At 46.0% G+C, this 21,530-nt stretch overlaps 1 protein-coding gene across 6 annotated transcripts in view; it reads right to left on the bottom strand.

Moving 5' to 3' along the window:
* Positions 1-349: 349 nt before the first annotated feature.
* CACNA1E (calcium voltage-gated channel subunit alpha1 E) overlaps positions 350-21,530 on the bottom strand; it is a 339,348-nt gene continuing 318,167 nt past the window's right edge. For 3 of the 6 annotated variants that reach the window (XM_044267236.1, XM_044267238.1, XM_044267239.1), the window contains 3 exons: positions 19,200-19,380; positions 17,657-17,847; positions 7,559-16,224 (listed from right to left, as the gene is read on the bottom strand). In XM_044267236.1, the coding sequence (XP_044123171.1) occupies positions 15,682-16,224; positions 17,657-17,847; positions 19,200-19,380 (915 nt within the window). In that variant the 3' untranslated portion in view covers positions 7,559-15,681. Of the gene's footprint in view, positions 603-7,558; positions 16,225-17,656; positions 17,848-19,199; positions 19,381-20,399; positions 20,529-21,530 lie in introns of those variants that run through there. The other 3 variants (XM_044267234.1, XM_044267235.1, XR_006386630.1) reach the window with 2 other exon arrangements.

Genomic DNA, 21,530 nt, shown 5'->3' with positions numbered 1-21,530 from the left:
CATCTTGAGCATTTTCTCATGCAATAATTTTTATTCGCTGTGAAGAACGTAGAATATCTGTCAAGTAAAGATTTGGTCTTGGATCTTGATCTTTATAAAGATGCCTATGGTGACCCATGGTTGGTTTGCCTGGGACTCAGGTGATTCCCAGGATGTAGGCCATTCGGGCAAATTGAAACAAGTTGGTCACTCCATGAGGACTCAGATATAGTGTTTATTTATTCCACTTCAGTGACCCATCAGTCCACAAAGATACCAGGAACCCCTCAGTGCCAACCACAACTACACAGCTCGCTGATATTATAATTTCCTGGCACTCTGTTAGCAAGGGGTGGAGAAACCTTTGTGCTCCGCTGGTAGGAGAATCAGTTCGGAAACCACTTTGCCTACTCTGCAGTGCATATGCAGGGCTTCTAGTGAAGATGGGAGTGGGGTGGGGAGGGTTCTTCATTCTCCGAGGAGTTGGCAGGAAGAATTCTATCAGCCATCTGTACAGCTTATAAGATGAGCAAACGTGAGTCATCTCTGCTTCGTCAGTGCAAACCACCCATGGGGAGATCGACCTCCGCTTATTTCTAGAGAGGCATTTAACGAAGACTGACCTAATTCAAGCAAAAATAGGGCTCGATTAGTGTGTGACTAACCTGCTGATTTTTCTAATTACAAAAGAAACTTTCTGCCATGTTTGGTGATTAAATTGCGATGCTTGGTAATGATAAAGTTACACTTTGGTTGTGTTAATACTTCTTCTCTCTCTTTCTCCCTGTCCTATCCATCTCTCCTTTCTAAGAAATTTCTAGGGCTGGTGACCAGTCATGGTGCCTGAAAGCCCTCTCTTCATCCCTCTATCTGGCATACCCCCTGCCATTTGGAACTCTGATTACTGCCCAAGGTTAAAGCCAACACTCTCAGCTCCGATCTGAGCAGCAGCTGCTTGTGTCTCATGGAGTCCAGCTCAGGATGCAGAGGTTCTATCATATTCTGCCTCAGTGGGGGTATCAAGTGGCCCACCCAGTGCCTGGGACCCTTGCTAGTTCATTCACCTCTCTTTTGTACATATCTGGGAAGGGTTTACTAATCCCACCCAAGAAGCACTTTGGCTCCTACAAGGTGACTTATTTTGAATTGAACCTAAGAAATAAGGAGTTATTTAAAACTACACCAAGACTGTTCCCAATACAATCTATTTATGAAGACCCTCTCTTCCATTTTTATTAATAATCTGACAGTTTCAACAAAGGAAAAGGGCTACACTTATAAAAGTGAGAAAGAAAAGACAGGCTCTAAATACCTGGAAAATAAGAAACAAAGCAAGCTGATTGGTCTAGAGTAGAAATATAACAGGGAAATAGAGTCCCTGACAACAGGACTTAGTACTCTTAAGTGAGGACTTTAAAATGAAAGCAAAGTGGGGACCTCAGCAATGATTGTGCTTCTCCAGAGGTGGACATTTGAGATGTAGTTCAGTTTTTGCTTAAGATGTACTCCTGAAAGTTGTTTATGATCTTATAAACGCAGTCATATTTTTTAAACACATAAAGGGACCACTGTTGGACTTTAATGAAGCAAAGAATGGTTTGATGACCTAAAATAAGCTTAATTTATCTCAATTGCTGGTTGTGATTCGGACAGAAACTTTTATTAGAAGATAAGATGCTGGTATGATTTCTCTTGGTCCTTATCTTGCCCTATGAAAAATACTCTAAAAAAGCCGAATACATGGAGTGACACAGCTGTATGTGCTACTAAGAGAAAATGGACTTTATCCTATTGAGAGTCCACTGTGTCTCTTTGAGCAGCAGACAACTGGACAGGGACGGCCAGAAGGCTCCACAGTGCTGGTAAAGACCTCTGCCTTCCATGAGGAGGTACAGATATGTGGAGCCGCTGTTGCTCAAATGAATGAAGGATAACCCTCTGTGGCTGAAAAATGGCCCCACCCCCAACAATGTCATCCTAACCCCTGTTACTTGTGAATGTCATCTTACAAGGTGAAAGAGACTTTGGAGATGTGATTAAGTGCTCTTGAGATGGAGAAATTACCCTGGATTAGCTGAGTGGAAATTTCCCTGGATTATCTGATGTAATCACAGTATTTCTTGTGTGAGGAGCCCCTCAGAGAAGAAGGCAATGTGAGTCTGGAAGCAGAGGTTGGAGTAATACATTTTGAAAATGGAAGAAGGGGCCATAAGCCAAGGGATACAAATGACCACTAGAAGCTGAAAAAGGCAGAGAAAGGAAATCCCCCTCAGAGACTCCAGAAGAAACCAACCCTGATAATACCTTGACCTTAGTCAAGTCACTGAAAATGACTCTAGACTTCTGACCTCCAGAACTGTGAGGGGACAAATTTGTATTAAGCCACTAGTTGTTTTTTTTTATGTTGTTTTGTTTTGTTTTATAATTTGTTGCAGTAACAAAAGGAAACTTGATGTACCATCTCAATTAACTGGTTCCCTCATTCACTGGAAACCATCAATTTATACATCAGGGTGACATACCAATCATCAAATTCTATCTATTCCTCCCCTAAATGGACTTCTTGGTTGTGTCCACTTCTTTCTATCTCTGCTATCACTGTCCTATCCTGGGCCCCTCTTGCCAGCTCTACTGTGATGGTTTTTTGGTTTTTTTTCTCCTTTAAATCTCATACTCCTCATTTCAGCTGAAGTGTTTTTGTTTTATTTTTACAAATCAGACCATGTCATTCCCGCACTTCCTTTACCCTGGTGGCTGCTCAGTGCCCTCAGGATAAAGCCTGGGGGACAAGCAGAGTTGCAGGTCAGAGGGCTCCAACCTGCTGTGCTGCACAGGGACAACTGGGGGTATGGGCCCTCCTGGGTCCTGCAGCACTAAACTCAGGGATTTCCTTAGACTGGGGAGGGGCTGAGGTTGAGCATGATAAATGAGACTTGTTCTCCAGCCTGAGGGTTCTGCTCTGCACAAGTCCCATCACCATGGTGTGACTTCAAGATTGATGAGGCAAGCCAGCAGAGATGTACCCTGGCATTTCTCCAGATTAACCTACACTGAGAACAGCTTTGGTGTCATGTTTGTGAGTGGAGCCTGGAGGAGACAGTGAAGCCTCCATAGAGTCTGATGTAACCTTCCCTCCCTCACATTATCATTTTCAACTGTGTACCCACATTGCTGTGGGGGTGGGGTGGGGAGGAAGCTTGTATTGCAGGATGTCTCAGAGAATATTATTTCTCTGTGGTGTATTACTGACTATGCTGACTTTCCTCTTTATCCTTTAAGCAAACCCGGTTTGGCTTACAGAGGTGATATCTGTATTTAGTTTTCTCAAGATTTGATACTTGTCATTGCCATTTGGAAAGTAGATGTATGAAGGTTAAACTCTGGACATGGTTTCTGAGCTTCCACCATTAGGCTCCAGGTTTATCCCTTAATATGTCCTCTCAAAGTTCCATCCTAGAAGTGTAGCAAGCTTTTTCTCTCTCCTACATCTACCTGATGCTCTCTTCTTGCTTGTGGCTTAGTTGACCCCAGTCATTCTTCAGGCCTCAGCTCAAATACCAGTTCTCTCAGGAAGCCATTTGTAACTCTCCAAGTCATTCCTAGGGGCTGCCATGGTACTCTGAAATTTCCTCACCCCTAACAAGAATATCACTATGGTGCAATGGAATTGCGATTAGGTTGTGGACAACTCAAGGCTACTGCTTCACCTGGCTTGTTCATTATTAAAACCCTAGTGCTTGGCACCATAGTATATGATTAATAAATACATTTGCTGAATGAGTGAATGGATATCATAATAATAGCAATAGGTTCACTGAATGTGTGCTACATGATTGGTACCATACCAGGTAGTCAGTGTGTGTGTGTGTGTGTGTGTGTGTACGCATGCACGTGAGAGAGAGAGAGAGCTCTAATCCTAAATACAACTACACACAGTTGGTCTTGTTATCCTAATTCTACATTTGAAAAAAACCAAGGGTTAGAAGCTAAGTTGCACGATCAAGGCTGAGGTCACACTATTCAGTGCACAGCTAGAATTTGGACCCAGGTCTGCCTAATAACTTTATGTCAGCATATTCACCCGGCTGTATATGAGACAATCCCCTCTCCCAGCCATCCACACTATATTCCCATCCAAGTCAAGCCCTCTGAACTGGAGGCAGAGGAAAGCAGTGTTTCTAACATGCCTGTGGACTGGGCATTGATTCCACTCTGCATTTTCAGGTCTGATAGTTTGATCTGTTGAAGATCTTCCTTTTAATTTCTTTGGTGCAGGTAGCTTTGCTTGTGCCTGATCTTTCCCTAGTATCTCCTGAGACTATTTCACAAGGGAGAGGATGCATGGTGTCCATTAATTCTAGACACAAGAGCAAAGGGCCTCCTTGGGTATTTCTCTTATTTTCTTCTCTTGTTTTTTAGAAGGTGGTGGTTTAAGGGTTGCTGGGGCCACCTCAAGAGCCTTCTGTGGCTGGCTGGACTCACAGGAGACCTCCTTGACCTCTGGAAAGCACACATTAGAGTTTTTCCCAAGTCCTGAATCCCTCACATACGAAATGGACTAGGACAGAATTGATCCTGAGGCCCTTTCCTGCTCTAACATTCTGGGTTCTATGATTCCTGTCATTTAAGTGTCGGCAGATGGAGACCATAGTTATTATTTTTATGAGCACATGTGGTCTTACATGCCAAAGAACTGGGCTCCCTGCTCAATAGAGAGTCTTCTTCTCCCTTCCTCTCTGCTGCTCCCCCTGCTTGTGCTCTTTGTGTCAAATAATTAAAAAAAAAAAATTTAAGTAACCTCTATGCCTAACGTGAGGTTTGAACTCAGACCCTGAGATCAAGAGTTCTGTGCTCCACCAACTGACCCAGCTAGGAGCCTTTACTTTTTCCTCTTTTAAAAAAATTTTTTTAAAGATTTTATTTATTTATTTGACAGATAGAGGTCACAAGTAGGCAGAGAGACAGGCCGAGAGACAGAGGAAGCAGGCTCTCCACTGAGCAGAGAGCCCAATGCGGGGCTCGATCCCAGGACCCTGAGATCATGACCCGAGCTGAAGGCAGAGGCTTAACCCACTGAGCCACTTAGGTGCCCTACTTTTTCCTTTTGATAGAGTCATAATCAGGCCATTGACACTGAATATACGATTCCGTTACGTGTGCTGTTAATTTGTGAGTTGCTTGATAGTTCAAATTATCTTGAATATTGGTGTGTTTATATGTGTACAGTATTTTAATGTTGTCATTAACTTTATTGCTACTTTTGCAATTAGTACCTCCCACTAATGTTTCCTCCATTTTGCTTTTAAATGAATATGGAAATTAGAAGTGAAGAATAAGCAAATTAGGGCTTATTTCTGAGACAAGAGTGGAGGCATTATTTAAAAATAGGTATATAATAATGATTTGCTTGCTTTTTAAAGTTTAATTCTCTTTCCTTAGAAATCTGAGGATCAAATTGTCCCATGTTCCACTGGCAGAAGGGGAAGACACTCACCTGCCACACTCTTCTTGTTGGATTGTATCTCTGTAGGGTTCAGTTCCTCCAGTTTGAGGAATTTACTTTCATTTTTTTAAAAATATTTTTTATTTATCTATTTGACAGAGAGAGGGAGATCACAAGTAGGTAGAGAGGCAGGCAGAGAGAGAGGGGAGAAGCAGGCTCCCTGCTGAGCAGAGAGCCCCATGCGGGACTCGATCCCAGGACCCTGAGACCATGACCTGAGCTGAAGGCAGAGGCTTAACCCACTGAGCCACCCAGGTGCCCCGAGGAATTTACTTTCAAGTGGCAACAGTAGTACCCAACTTTTATCAAATACCTCTCATGTGGCAGACACTGGCTGTTCTCTTTATGTGCAAAAATAATTCACTCTGTCCAGTAACCCCACGATGTCATTGCTCCAATTCTCCCATTGCAAAGATAAAGAAAGTGACTTTAAGGCCAAGTGGTTTGTCAAGGATATACAGTTCAAGAATGGTGGTTCACGGATTTGAATTTAGTTGGATCTGACTCCAGAACTTGCATTTATAGCCTCAATTCTCTTCCTGTTCCTTGTTGCGTTTTTGCATTTATGGTGTTCTAGAGCTAACTGCACCTGTGACTAGTCCCGATGTTTTGTGTTCAAGTGTCTAAGGAACTGAAATCTTACTCTCTGGTTTGACAATTTTCTAGCTTATTAGCAAAAGAACGTGGTCTGCTAGGAAAGAAAAGTTTTGTAATATCCCAGAGGCCAAATTTAGGTCAAGGGACATGTTGTGTTAGGGTAACCAATAGATCCTCAGAAGTATAACACAGAAACACTGGAGAGAAGTTCAGAGTAGTGTCTATTTTTTTTTTTTTTGTATGTGTTTCCTAGTACCATTAGCCTGGGAAATACTATGGAACTAAGGTCCCGATTAGAAAGAAACCAAAAAACTCCTCAACCAATGTAATAAACTTCTTACAAACCTATCTTTCCCCAAACCAACTAATCATCCTATAAAAGTGTGCAATTAGGTATAAATTATTCTTCAAATTCTCTTTCCAACTTCAGTGGTGATGGAAACCATGGAGTTTAAATTATGAGTGGAAAATAAACTCTGGGAGTTGGACAAGATATTAGAGATTTCCAATCCATCCCTGAAGGACTCTATTGGCCACCCACATTTTTGGATGGTTTTAATCCTAAAGAACCCTTCCTTTAAAAATCATGTAGGGCTTGAGAAGCCATTTTTGATAGAGCTACAGAAATAGAGGATCCATTCTAGAAGCTGGTTTCCATTAAACTAACAGAAGACTAATTCAGATGAAAACAATAGACCCAACACTAGGATTAGAAGATGGTGTTTCCCCAGGGAGACTCATAAGGAACCACTGGATCCGAAGGCTGCTGCTTCCCTTTTATTAAGGAAGCTATTATGATTAAATGAGGAGAAATACAGGCAGGGGAAGGAATAGATGGTATCTCCTCAAAGTCTTAGGTTGTCCTCTCTTCCCTGCTCTTTCAGAGAAGAAGCTGGTTATAGTCCTAGTCATGAAGCCCCGTGTTCCATATAGATTCCCCGTCTACTTTTCTTCTTACCTAGAGATATAATTTCTCTGGTCAGAAAATAACTTGCTCTGGGGTGCCTGAGTGGTTCAATCACTAAGCAACTACCTTCATCTTAGGTCATGATCTCAGGGTCTGGGGATCGAGCCCCATGCTGGGCTCCCTGCTCAGCGAGGAGTCTGCTTCTCCCTCTCCCTCTGCCCCTCCCTCCACTCATTCTGTCTCTCTCTCTCTCAAATAAATAAAACCTTTAAAAAATAAATAAAAAAGGAAATAACTTGTTCAGGGAAGCTGCTTGTCTGGAGCCTATTTTTGTTGCTGCTCTTGTCTCTTCCAAGATAATACTTTTTAAGAAAAGAAACTCTTTTAGGGACAGGGTGTCCTTGAAACTTTGAAAAACTAGGTAACTCCTCCTGACTAGCTGGGCTGAACAGATGTCATCCAACTGCAGGACCCCCTACTCTCCTACCCAGAGAGTTCTGGTGAGGCTTCCCTCCCGAGACCTCCCTTTTTAGGGACCAAAGAAACAGAGTGAGTGAGGGGAGTCAGGCTGATTAATTCTTTACAACAAGGTTTTATTTATTCTTTTCTTTGACCACCCCTCCCCAAAAAACATTAAAGTTGTTCATCTTTCTTTTATTTTTAATAATTTTCCTTTTGGATCCAAACGAGCATTTATATTACAGGATATCCACCTGGTCAACATGCAGTGCTGAACTCTGGCTTTAGGAAAGATGCACCGATACTCTGGGCAGGCCAGCACTGGCTGCCATTTAAACACTATTCCTGAAGGGGTGTCAGGTTGCACCCCACAGTGGATGCTGCCTATGAGGAAGTGTCTCAAGCGTCTTGACTCACATGTGTTTTGTAATGCAGGTGACATTTTTAACAGCCTAAAGCAGAGCACCCAATTTCCCTCTTGATCCCATCTTACACGCTCCTCCTCTAAGAGTAAAATCAAGGTGGGAATGGCCTGACCTTAGGTCCCAAAGGACAGAGGGCATGGCCTGGACACCTGTTGGTTTACACTTTTGCAATGATATCCTTTGAGACTAGTACCGGTGCACCCTTCATAGTTTGAAATCTCTTCCTGTTAAAGCTCATCGTCTGTCCCACTCACCACCCCTCTCCCCTCCCGTGGCACTTGTACTACCAGGAAGACCAGTGAAATCTCTCCATTATTAGCACTACTATATTGAAGAGTTGCTAGAGTCACAGAGATTGTCTTCAGGCTGCTTTAAAGCATGAACTTCCTTTCTCTCCATCTCCCAGGTCTGGAAAATTTGTTCAGGGCTCTATTAATCCTCTGAAGCCTTCAAATCCACTGCCTTTGGTGAGCTTAGCAGGAAGAACTGTTCTGAATCCAGTATCATGCTAACGAGTATATCCATGATCGAGTGTAAGAGACTATCTCGAGTCATAGAGCTTCGTTTCCTGGGACTAGCTGATGTTTTCCACCTCAACTTTGTCTTTGTTCTATAGCTTGTCTTCCTAGCCTCTGCCCACATTGTCCTAGCTACAAAAATGCCAAGTCGACTTGGTGCATCAGATTTTTCTCCTCCATTTGTTTTTTCTGGACAAGTTCCAAATTTTGGACTCAATTTGAGTGGAATTGGACTGTTCTCTGATATCACCAAGAGGGGGGTTCCTCTGTAATTGCAGCACTTAGGGTGGCTTTGTATAAATTTTGGCTTGTTCACAAAACACCAGGATAGAAAAACACTGATTGAAGTTTGGCCTGCAGGCTAAGTATATATCCCCATTGGTAGCCGTTAAAATTGAATGCCTATGTTTTTACTAAATCTGCTGGGATCTGCTTAATGTGATATAATTCCATATCAAATGTAGCTAAGACCAGAACTACTGTATACTTTAATTGGCAGTTAGATTACATTGTTTAGCCCTCAATTCATATTACCCTTATTTTTTTTAAAAATTGGTTTAATGGCACTTTGAAATTTTGGAGTGTGTTTTTCCTGCACATCCCTTATATGGATTTCTAAAAGACTTCCCTTGGGCAGTAGGTTCCTGTGTGGTACAGGCCATCACTATAGGAAATCAGACTACTGTAAAGAAAATTGAGTCACCAGATAAGGTCAAATTTGGATTTGGCAGCTGTGATTTAGTACCCTTTCAATTTGGGGGCCTACCTCTGAGTGAACTGAGGAGGAAGTGGTAGTACCTGGTACAGATTCTACAGATCTGGTTCCAGAATGGAGAGAGCAATCCCTTCTTTCTGACAAACTGGTAGAGCAAAGAGAGACAGAAAAGACTCCTATTTCAATGCTGGGGTGGGAAAGAGATCTTCGTGAGGATCCCAGGCATTAGAGAATGGTTATTTGATCTAAGACTGGCATAAGTGTTCACAAAAAGATACCAGGAGCTTTGATCATGAAAACGCAACTTCTTTCCTGCATTTAAGAAAAAAAAAACAACTTGATCTTTTTTTAATTAGCAAAAAAGAAGCGGAAGGGGAAAATGGGAACAATAGCAGTTGAAATTAAAGCATATCTGGGATTCAGGTTCCATTAGACATGAAGTTTCTCTCCCAAAATGGAATGTGTATAGCAATGCCAAGAATTTCATAGGTCCTTAGTGGGATATAAGGAGAGGAGATCTTTCTAAGACGATTTGTGGAGTCTAAGTACGTTAAATGATGTGATACTAATTGATTTAGTATATGTGCTGCCGAAGCGAGCACGATGTGATACTAATTGATTTATAAACACTTGACACACCCATGAATTAGCCAAGCATTAGTAAGTCAGCTTTCCTAATAAGGGAAATAAAGCACACAGATGTAATACCTTGCCAAAGGCACAAGTACAGAAGGCTGGGATAGAATTATTTTTTACTCCCAATGATTTTCAGTTATCAGATCACCATGCTCTTGAAAATTATATCTTCTTGAGACATAAACTTTGTATTTATTGGTTAAAGATACCCAGAAAAAAATCTATACCCATTCTATTATTTCCTTGGCTTTCACTTAAGTTTTCAGACTGCATTATGTTAATCTAAGTTATATTTTAAGTGCTTAGAAACAAGAGACAGAGGCTGACTTAGAAGAAGAAAGACAAAACCAAACCAAACCAAACCAAAACAAAACAAAAACAAACCAAAAACTACCAGAGGGAGAAGATGGAATTGTTACCATATCACGTCAGAATTTTGACTCAAATAGATTAATTTTGATGAAAGTTAATTAGAAGGTGATTCAGTAACACTGCAGAGCACACATTTATCCTTCATTGCTATTTTAGAGTGGGTCTGTTACAAAAACATCCAAACAAAAAGATCACAAATAAAAATAAACATAGATTCCCCTTACCATTTTTTAAAAACCAGATCTTCTCAACTCTTTCATACTCCCAGAAATAAGAATTCGAACCTCAATCCTGTATTTACATAGTGGCATGGCTTATTATAAAATATTTTTGCATTCAGAAGGTTGAGTTGCTAGGACCACCCCCACACCCATTTAAAAAAATTTTAATTATTTAACTCTTTATTTCTTTATTTTAGCACGATGGAAGAGATTGGAAGGAAAATGACGACCGAAACAGAAGGGCAGTTTGGAGATCGCCCAGCCGTCCACTTGCTTCTGCTGTGAGTCTCATTCAAATTTCTCAACCAACTGACTTGAGTTTTGTTAAGGGAAGTTTTCCAGGCCCTTTGTGTCGGTAGGGACAATCTATGAATCTGTTATCTTTGGCTTGGCATGATTTCCCCAGGATGCCTAACCTCAGAGGGTCAAAGCAGAAAGGATTTAAGGTAAGAAAAATACAGCTATCAGAATCCAAAGACAGCGTTTTCTATTCCTAGTCTTTTGTCACATCCCAATCCCACCCCAGGGATACGTCTGTGTTCTTCTGACTGACTGAGTGACAGACAGCCCGTGATGACTGACAGATCACCCCAGCATGGCTGCAGCTGAGCCCGGGGCTGCAACCAGCAAAGTCAGCAGCTGGACCTCTGTTAGAGTAAAAGGCTACAGTCCACAGGGCGGTTCACCAAAGAAAGAACAAAAATCAGAAAGAGCTGTGGGTACAGGCGGCGCTCATTAAGGTGGCCTCTCTTCTGATAACATCATGCCAAGGTTAGGTCCTACGTCCTGAGTTAATTCTGTGTTCCTTTTGTTAAAATAAGAGTCTCCATGTGGAGAGCTCTTTATCCAAACCTGGACCTGGTTCCTCAGGGGGTCCCTGTCTGGAGTTAAACCATCATGCTCTGACTGGCCACGTGCAGGGGGCCCACTTCTCTCTTTTCTTGCCTCACCTGCACCTCTTGGACAGGGGTCAGTGTCTGGGAATCCAGGAAGGAAGAATGGACAGGAAGGGAGAATCTGGTGAGAAAGAGGCTAGCCAAGGGCATGGAAATGCCTCTCCTCACCGGGACTCTGTGCACACTGGCACCAGGCCTTTGAGGGACTCAAAACATAGCAAACATGCAAATGATAAAAATAGGGTAAAAATTCCTTAACCTGCAAGTCTCACAAAATCCCAGCAAAGTAGATGATCATTGGCTTCCTGCCCATTACACATATGCCTTTTTGTATTACAAGCTCATCATATTTATTATAGCTAGGCTGAGAAATTAAAGAATGCCGTCTTACTCCTGGCTCAACCCACTGAACGAATACTCTGTTCAAAAATGAGACACTCAGATCAGGCTTCGGAAATAGGATGTAATGGAAAACTGAGAACTTTCTTTTAAAAAACCCACAATTATTAAATTCTGTTCCATTAAGCCAGGAGAGACCTAATTCCCCTGAAGTGGGCTTTCACAGAGTATGCAGACATTTCCTACGCCCCACTCACTGAGATAGTACTTCACCTGATACTGTTTCCGATCACTTTGTGAATATTACTGGTGAGTTCCCAGCTATTTTTAAGAGAATGATGTGTTCCCCACCAGCAGAGGCAGGCAGATCAGCAAATAAGCTTGGACTGGGTGGATTTAAAACATCTCAGGAGGGAAGTCAATGCAGCAAAACAAGGGCTGGGATGAGAGAACAGAAGGCAGAAGCCCCTGAGGCTCATCACAAAGGCCAGAGGAGAGATGGGTGTGTGTATGGAAAGCAGACATTGGCTGAATGGTGGAATATGGGGCTTTTTGTGGTCCCAGAGTCAAGAGATGGTCTAATCCAGAACATCTGGATTTCAGCTTCAGAGAAATGTTATCAGTGATCTCAGTACCCCATAGGGATGTCAAGTGGGGGAAGTGAAGCCCAGAGTAGAAATATTCTTCAGCTAGAAGAGTGGACAGACCCATTTTGGGCAGTCGTGTTCATGGCTTATGTCAACCCTGGTGGGGCAGAAGGTGGGGAGATGCTCAAAGGTACCATCTCTTCATAGTGTAGATAATTCTATCCTGACTTTGGCTCGCAGAGTCTCTTGCCTAAAGCTCTACCGCTGTGTCTGAAAGCCTGTTGGCACTCTGCCCTCATGGGGATTGAGAGAGGGAGATACCAGAAGTCTGGAAGTGAAGAAAGGAGTATCTAAACAGAGACCTAGTTAGAACATCTCTCTACCTTGGTTTCTTTCCCCCCATCTCTCCCTCTTTGGAGGGGATGTCAAAGACTTAACATTAGCAAAGGAAGCTGGCCGTAGAGCTAACCATTCTTCCGAGTGGACCTGTGGTATTCAAGTTTGCTCATACTGTGTATCTCTAATGGTTTCCATTTTCCTTGGCATTTCTTGAGATGCTGCCATACTTTCTAATCCAAGAGAAGCACGGGTATTCAGATCTCAGGGGGCCTCTTTTCCAGGGAGAGAGAAGAGGCAGCATCTGACACGTAGGGAAAAGATGTCCTGGTCAGCTATTAGAGGGAAAGGGAAAGATCAGCTTTATTAAGAGGTGGAAGGAAACAGAAGATTATGATACTGAGTTCCGTGATGTAACAGAAAACTGTCTTTTGCTTTTTGGTCTTACTAGAATGGTAAATGCAGGCTAAGGGAAAAGAAACCCAGTTTCTTGGTCAGGGGAAATTCAGTGAGGATTCCTAAGTTCACTGGTTCTAGAAACACCCCAGCAGTTGGCTGGGGGGACTGTCTCTGCAGGGCTGCACACCATGGCATCTGAGACCCCCGGGCTCTTGTGTACAGGAGTTTAAGGAGCTCAGGGGTCCAGGAAGGGTTCCTGGCACAGGGATTTTAGTGTTCATAATGTGGTTTATAAGCAAGTCCCATTTCTGGTCCTTGCTCTGCCAGGCTAAACGCCTCCTCCTGTTGAGACAGTGTGAGGAGATCCCTTCCGTTCCTGTTCTCACACCACAGGGCAATAGGCTGTCTGACTCCAAGCGGCTGTCCTGGTGGAGGCCTGGCCCCAGGGAAAGCTGCATTTCTGAGGGGGGAGGAAAACAATTTTGTGCACAGAAAACAGCCCACTGCCGCACTTTGGCATGAAATGACACTGGTCAGAGGAAACCTTTAAAACAATACAAGGCCCAGCGTCTGAGTCTTATGTAAAGGGCACACCGGTCCGGCCCATAGTCACGGGCACATGGTGAGCGGGAGAGGGCAGGGAATGGACAGTCTGAGAGGAGAAGGCTGCTGTTCTGCCTCTGTCGTCTCCTGCCCAGAGACCAGTTTGCTGTGGGGGCTGCCTGTGGGGCCCGAGCCTCCATCCATATCTAGAAGAGAAGGCCAGGCCATGGGCAATGATTCTGCAGCCCCCCGGTTAGATTTGGCTTTTCAGGGTTGATGCGACTATGCCTTAGTTCTATTTTTGACCAAAACAAACCCAAAACTTCAGAAGTAAAAAGAGGCTCCTTCTAAGAAAAATAACAGCCACTCCCCTCTCATTGCCCAGAGGAGAAGTCTGTCGTGGTTGGAAGAGAACAGAGAGAGGGTTTCGTCATGGTGACCTCAGGCCCCATGGTGACCTCAGGCCCGGGGCTGGGGCCTGCTCAGGGCTGTGAAGGGGAAGGCCTGCCTGGCATCTTTCTCCAGCGGGTCCTTCCAGCCCCTGGGAGGAGACCCAGGAACGAAGGTGAGGGGTTGGTACCTTTCCACCCGAGAGAGGGAGTGGTATGCCTCCCCAAATGGACAGTCTATACAAGACGAGGACTGATTAGCCAAGAAAGGCTCTTTCTCCGTGCTTCTGAGTTTGGGGGGTGAAGAATGACACAGTGGCCTCAGGCTGTCTTCTGCCCAGCTCTTACTCTGGGAAGAGGAAAAGCCTAGTCTGGGCCTCTGGAGATATTCAGCGCCACGGGGACCCCGGGCTCAGGACATTGGGTGATGAGGCCCCATCAGAGTCTATGTTGCTGGGAGGAGCAGCCCAGGTCTCAGCTGAGGTATATTTACTCATCACCTTCAAAGTCTCAGGATGAACTGACCTTCACTTAAACTAGCTGCGGAGGGGTCCCTCCCGCCAGGTCCTCTGCACACTCAGACTGACTTTCTCATGGAAGTTTCACATTTCGATGTGCCTGCCTTTCCTCTCTAGAAGTCTCTACTAGGCGACGTAAGGACCACCTTGGGTGCATGTGTACTGCCTCTTCGGGGGGGGGGGGGAGCAGGGAAGGCTGGACCTCTGGCTCGGGGCCTTGCTGCCTGGCAGAAAGGCCTGCTGCCTCCTGGACCAGTATCTAGGTTGACATTCGGCCCTATGTGCTGATACAGCTTGAGGACTGTTCCACATCCTTCTCTGCTGGTTGGAAAACAGCATCTGCCTTGCCTAAGTGCCCCCCACTGCACTTCCCCCACCCGCAGGATCCCTTGTGACCAGCACTGGCAGGGCTAAGGCCTGGCAGAGCACGGGGCTCCAGCAGAAAACTTGGACTTCCACTCACACTGACAGGTGTTCTGGCCACAGGCGTTGTTAAATGCTTTTAAAATATCCCCTTCCTGGAGCCTCGGGCGCCTCAGCGAAGCCCGAGGGACCTCCCCGGCCCAACACTGCACCTACTGAGTAGCCTACAGACCTCAGAGACCGCGCTGACCCTCCCAGCAACCCTCATCTCCATCTCTTTGAGCCTCGATCCAGGGGTCTGGGCTGCTGGACTATGGCTTTGCTCACCCAGACCAGCCCTTGCTGCTGCTGCCACAGCACCCTGACCCCTTCTTCCACGTCAGCGTTTCCCTCCCAGCCTCTGACCCGTGGCGTCCACTGCTCCGGAACTTAGCCTGCGCCGCTCGGGCGGAAGCGAGCCCGAGGGGGGAATGCGTGAGATGCTAGTGTGGTTGCCCCCCATGGCAGTGGTGCTGGCCAAGCAGCAGGAGCTGCTGAGGGAGGGGATCCCACTCCTGGGGTCTCCATGACTCCCCAGCGAAGAGCCAGAAGTTTTCCAGGCTTTTCAGGGCAATGGGTGTAGACACGGGCCGGCTCCATCCCTCCAAGGCTGACAGCAAAGTGGGAAGGGGCAAGGGGAAGCCAAGCCATCCTCTTGTCCCTCCTGCCACGGGAAGACCCCCCAGCACATTCTCGAATTTCCTTTCCCCAGCAGTGAGGCAGAACTTCGGGCAGGGCCCATCTTGCACAGGGAAGTAAAGCAATTGGGCGGGTCCCACGGGTTCTCCTTCTGTCCCTTCCGTTCTTCTTGGCTGATGATGCATGGTGTCCTTCTGTCTTCCTCCTCCCTCCTCCTCCCCCCCGGGCAGCACTGGCTTCCCAACTCGGTCTTGGTTTCCTCCGGGTGAGAGAAGAGCATGCATCGGAGGGGGAGCGGCCTCTAGCACTTGTCGTCTTCTTCCGTGTCACTCAGGAGGTCGCTGACAGCCCCACACAGGACGCCCGGCCCGGGCCCCCCACGCCGCCGCCGCCGATAGTGCCCGTTGGGCATCTGCCAGCTGTGCCGCAGTGGCGGGGCGGAGCCGATGGTGTTGGAGCGGCCCAGGCTGGTGGCCACGGCGGCTTCGAAGGTGAGCGTCTCCTCCTCGCCGCAGTCCGAGGCGTGGGAGTCTTCGTGCAGGGCCAGGTAGGGCTCGGAGATGTAGCGCTGTGGGGAGGGGTGCTGGCCCTGCGGGGTGTGCCGGCAGCTGGAAGACTCCACCAGGCCGGCCTCCGTGCTCTCCAGCGCCTGCGAGGCCAGCGGGGAGCCGCCCTCGCTCCCGTCCGCTGGTGGAGAGATGCTCCCGGTGTGGCGCAGAAGGGAGCTGTAGGAGAGGAGGGGCCGAGGCTTGGGGGGGACCGGTGGGAGCTGCCGCCGACTTCGTCTTGGGGTGCTGGTGTCAGAGATGGAGGGGATGGAGCTTTCACTCAGGGAACCTGTGCCCTGCGGGGCGGAACAAATATGGCAGGTTAGACGGTGCCCAGCCTGATCCCCACCTGGGGTCCTCTTAAGGGCCCTAAGCCTCCTGCCTGAGCGCCCTTGGAGCCTGGGAGAGGGAGGACTGAGCTGGGGTCCCCTCCACTTAGGAAGGAGACCAGGACATGTGAATGTCAACTGCAGCGGCAGACTTGGCAGGTCTGGGCTGGGGTCAGAGACCCTGCATATCTAACATGCTCCCCGCCGCAGCGGGACCACGGAGCAAACACAGGAGCAAGGATCGGGAAGCTCTATGTACGTAACAAGTGGCACAGTGAAAGAAAGACTTGCCACTTCGGAGAAAGACAGTTACACGGAAGGTGAATGGATGCTAAGGGGTTGCTGTCTGGGAAATCTTTCCTGGGAAGTGGATCTGAGGGAATGGCAGCTACCTTCCCTCGTCTCCACTTTGCCTTCATGTCCTAAGTGGCTGGTAGAGGTTAACTCAGCTTCTCCAACCACATGCTCAGTCACTGCTTCAGGCCTTACTTGACCTGCTTACCTGGACCCAAGGGTCCCTGAGCCCAGCGCTGGTAACCAAACTTTCCAGAAGGTGTTTCTCAAGGTATGTGTGACCTAGGAACCACCCACTTAGAAGCTCCTGGGGAAGGAGGGGTCCTTTCAACCACAGATTTCTGCTTTTCCCTTTCTAGCTGGTCTCACTACTGAGGAAGAGCCCTATAGGTCGGGAATATGCAGTTAAAACAAGCTTTTGTGATTCTGTTAACTAAAATTTGCAAGCCACTGCTCTAGAAGAAACTTCTCAACTGCTTCTAAAGTCTACTGTGGTAGACCCTCCTCCTCCCCTCTGCTCACTGCTTGGTGAGGGGGTCTCCCAGCTGGACTTCCAAGCCTTGATGCGAGTTCAGGCTGGGGAGGGAAGAGGAAAGCAAGTCGAGACAATGTTTTCACATAGCTCGGGTAGTGATTTCTTAGGGGCTGGAAGGAGAAGGGGGTGTTCTTCTTGGGATGGCTGGAAGCTAGATAAATGAGGTTGAACTGATCCAAATGATAAATCCTGCACTGAGAGATGAACCACCACTGGAACTGGGGCTAAGGGTCACGCAACTGGTCAAAGAAACTTTACTGGCTAAAAGTGATCCTTTTCTCCTAAATCTGGCTGAGGCGTTGGTGAACTGGTGACTTTGGTTTCTGAGGACTGAGACGGAATGACCTCTAGATACTACTGTCTTTTTTGGAGGAACTATCTGGTTTCTTGTGAATTCATATCCTCTGTGAGTTTACAAGCAGGAAGCAGCTACTTTCCATGCACAATGGGTATATTTTCCCGTGAAACCAACGTCTGTGTGGGTGCCGGATGCCCACATTTTGTACTTAATGTTAACAGACCACCCCTCCCTGTCCTTCTACAGGGCCTCCACTTCCTGTCCATACTCACCGGTCTGTTGGGGGTCTGTGACCTGCCCTCACTGGGAGACCTGGACTGCTGGCGCTCCGGGGACTCCCAGTCGGCCTGGGTCCCTCGTTCCTCTGAGTTGCAGCGGGAGACATCGGGAGAGAGAAGATGCTTTCGCTCTTTCGACCGTCCCCGCTCTCTGCCCCCTGAGCGATGGGTGTCAGACTTGTGGCCTGGGAGAAAGGACAAAAGCACCTGATCACAACTCTACCCATACTGGCCTCTGAACATGAAGAGATGTCACGTGGTCTGGGTCAGACTGGGCTGCTGAGGAATCCTAGCTTCTCCGGGCATGTCAACAGGGGATTCCCTTTGGTGAAGAGGAAAGTGCGCAAGTTGCCTTTGGAAAGGTATATATGCCAAAGGATGCACTTGGTTCTCTTCTGCTTCTGTTTATGCTAGACACAATCAAGATAGAGAATGGGCCATCTTGTTGGCAAAGATTCTATGTCCTAAACATGTGTGCATAACTTTTGGGGGAGGGGGAAGGAAGATGGCATCAGTAAAGGGATGGAGGTCAAAGGGTTCAGTCCCATTGAGGATGTCTGGTCCCATTTCTGCCATGTATTGCATATATATGTATCCCTGTGATATAGGCATGTCACTGCTTTTTGATCGGTTTCCTCAACTAGTAAAATAGAAACCATTAGAAAATCGGAAGAATGCTTCAAATCCTATCAGGATGACCCTTTTTCTTAAAACAAAACAAAACTCAAAAACCTAAAAATAATCCCAGGTAGCACTATTGGGGTTGAAGCAGAGTTAGCAGTAAGAGCCCAGCCCTTGCCAGGAATGTTTTAGAGACCCCCCCCTAAGGCAGGGCACCTGGGGGGCTAAGCTGGTTAAGCAGCTGCCTTCGGCTCACATCATGACCCTGGGAGGGCCGCCTTCTCCCTCAGCCCGCCACTCTGCCTACCTGTGCTATCTCTCTGTCAAATAAGATCTTTAAAAAAAAAAAAAAAAGAAACTCCCTAAGGAACCACAGTGCTCTTGCAGGTCATTTGAAAAATCTGTTTTTTAAATCATTGAAGTATGATTAAAATACAAGGTTATATTCGTATCAGATGTACCACAGAATTGATTCAACAGTTCTATACATTTTAATGATTTTTATAGTCCTACTCTGAAAGAAAGAAATTTCAGCCTTTATAATGCATATACAAGGCTCTGTTCTAGGATAACTTAGATAGGGAATGCTTTCTGATGACAAGTTTTTTGTTTTTTTTTTTTTTTAAGATTTTATTTCTTCGACAGACAGAGATCACAAGTAGGCAGAGAGGCAGGCTCCCTGCTGAGCAGAGCACCGGGTATGGGGCTCGATTCCAGGACCCTGAGATCATGACCTGAGCCGAAGGCAGAGGCTTTAACCCACTGAGCCACCCAGGCGCCCCGAGTGTTCTCTCTTCCCTTGCTCTCCTCAACCTGCATTCTTATCTGAATGCTGTTCCAGTGATTTTCAGTTTGTGTTAGAATTGCTCATCAGCGCAAGAACCAGAACGGAGGTGAACAGGGAAGACCCCCTCACCTGAGTCAGAATTCAGGCGATGAGCGGACAGCCTCAGCGAGGAGTGGTAACTCCGACGACGCGACTTGTAGGTGTTTTCACTGCTTCTCTCCATGGAGAATTCCTCCAGCCATGAGGAGTTTGAACGCTTATCCCGAATCGTAGAAAATGAGCGTCTCATGGAGCTGGGATCTGTCACCACCTGGAAACAGGAGCCCCCAGAGCAACAGAAAATCTGATTAGTTATGGAAAATGTCTAAAAGTAAGGAAGAAGTGAGATAGAGATTGTTGAAGATTGCAAACTGTAACCTTCCTTGAACCCCTTTTGCTCAGACCTTAGCTGGTGGCAAGTGTCCTATGCTATGCTAACTGGACTTCTCCAGGGCCTTTTTTTCACGCTCAGGAAAGCAAGCAGCTCAGTGTACAGTGCAAGCTTCCGCTAGAGTCTTCTACCATAGTGACCAGCCAGGACCTGCAGTGAACCTTGAGCCACTTTGAAATATGTGAGAGAACTGATCACGAAGTCTGCACCATGAAAGAAGAAGAACTTTGCCTTTTATCTGTTGCTCTCAACAGGGAAGACTGTGCCATGTAGCCCAGGAGCTCAGGAGAGCATGCAGCTGGGAGGCATCTCAGAATGCATTGCTGTCTATCATCCATCCCCTCTGCTCCCCAGCCCCACCTTAAACGCTGGCATTTTGATTTGCCACAGATGTTAAAACAGATCCACAAAAACTTCCTGTCTCTGTCAAAACTTGATGTAGGACAGACAGACAGAAAAAAGAAGCCAGGAAAACAGACAAAGAAATGAGGCGTGGCCTGCACTGGTTAGGACAGACGGTCCTGACACAGAGCTGTGTGTAAGTAATTGCCTATGTGCTGGGGAAGCCGAGAAAGGTGGAAAGGGGAGGCGGAAACCACAGGGAAAATCCTGGAAAATATTTCTTGCATGGCTGGTTGAGTCTTGTTGAGAATGTTGAGCCCATCGGGAAGGAATCACACCGTTTTGCTGGCTAGACTTCTGTGGTTAGGACTTCACTAAAAACACATCGCAGAGGGATGGGCTCTAAACAGAAGGCCCACGAGCCAGATTTTGCTTATACGGAAAGGATGGGGACTAGCTGAGGGCTCACCTGAAAATATCAGATGATTTTTCATAACCCACCACTTCAATACAGTCCAGGATGCCACTACACATGGTAGGTGGTGATAGCTTTTTACCTGGGGATCCACAGTCAGGCGTGGCATAGAGGATGCCCTCCCAGATCCCGTATGCTCCTGGGTGTCCGAAGGAAGGTAGATGCCATGGTTAGAGGACTGCACGCTTTTTAATTCACTAACCTCTGGCTCCTGGAAATAAACACACAGCCAAGCTTGTGGGACTTGGTTCCATCTCATTGCTTCTCACCTCCAGCGGATGATTCTGCCTCCTCCATAACAAGAATGGCTTTTGGAAGAGAGACGTGCATCTTTAAGGTCTCAGTTGGCTGGGTATATATGTGTGCATTTTTGTGTGCACATGCGGTATACCAGATATCCCAAACAGAGCTCTACTGGGGACTGAAAGGTAAAGATTACCTTTTCTAGACAAGTATCCTCTTATCTTACCCCTAAGCAGTGCTTCAGATTTTATAGCTTTGTAAAACATTATCAGCCATAATACTTCTTAGATATGTGACGTTTACTCTCTGAAAGTTGACAGTGTTTGTTAGGTTTATTCTTTTAATTGGACGAAGCAAAGAAATCACTATTCTAAGGAAAAGTCACCAATTTCTGGTGTCAAATATGTCATCTCAAACCTTAAGACCGATGATTTAATTAGCTGAGAACTTTCTTTCTGATTGAAACCATTAAAAAAATGTGATATATGCATTCCTGATATATATGTCAGGAATGCTCCTGACTAGTACAGTCTAATAAAAATAGTATGCAAAGTGCCTCTGTAATTTTAGATTTCCTAGTGTCTACATTTTAAAAAGTTTTAAAAAAATCATTAAATTTAATATTTTATTTAGCCCAATACATCCAAATATTCTCATGTCAACATGTAATCAATCTAAAGCTTGGGATATTTCATGTTCTTTTTGATACCACCATGTCTTTGACAGGACCTGTATTTTCCAACTGCTCAATGGTCACATATGGTTAGTAGCTGTTATTCTGGGCTATGCCACTCTAGAAGGCTGGATTGGAACTTTCTAAGGGGTCAGCTCTTTTAGGGGATTTTCCTGGTTAAAGATTGTTAGTTTGGCAAACATATGTGATCCATACAGATAGCTACTGTCCCTGCCTAAAGGGTAGAGTTGCCTTAGAAATGTTTACATGGGCCACCAAAGAGACCTAGAAATATCC

This window comes from Neovison vison, chromosome 10 (genome assembly GCF_020171115.1).
Source record: "Neovison vison isolate M4711 chromosome 10, ASM_NN_V1, whole genome shotgun sequence".
Taxonomy (NCBI): domain Eukaryota; kingdom Metazoa; phylum Chordata; class Mammalia; order Carnivora; family Mustelidae; genus Neogale; species Neogale vison.
The sequence above is the reverse complement of the archived record's forward strand: the minus strand, read 5'-3'. Positions and strand labels throughout refer to the sequence as shown.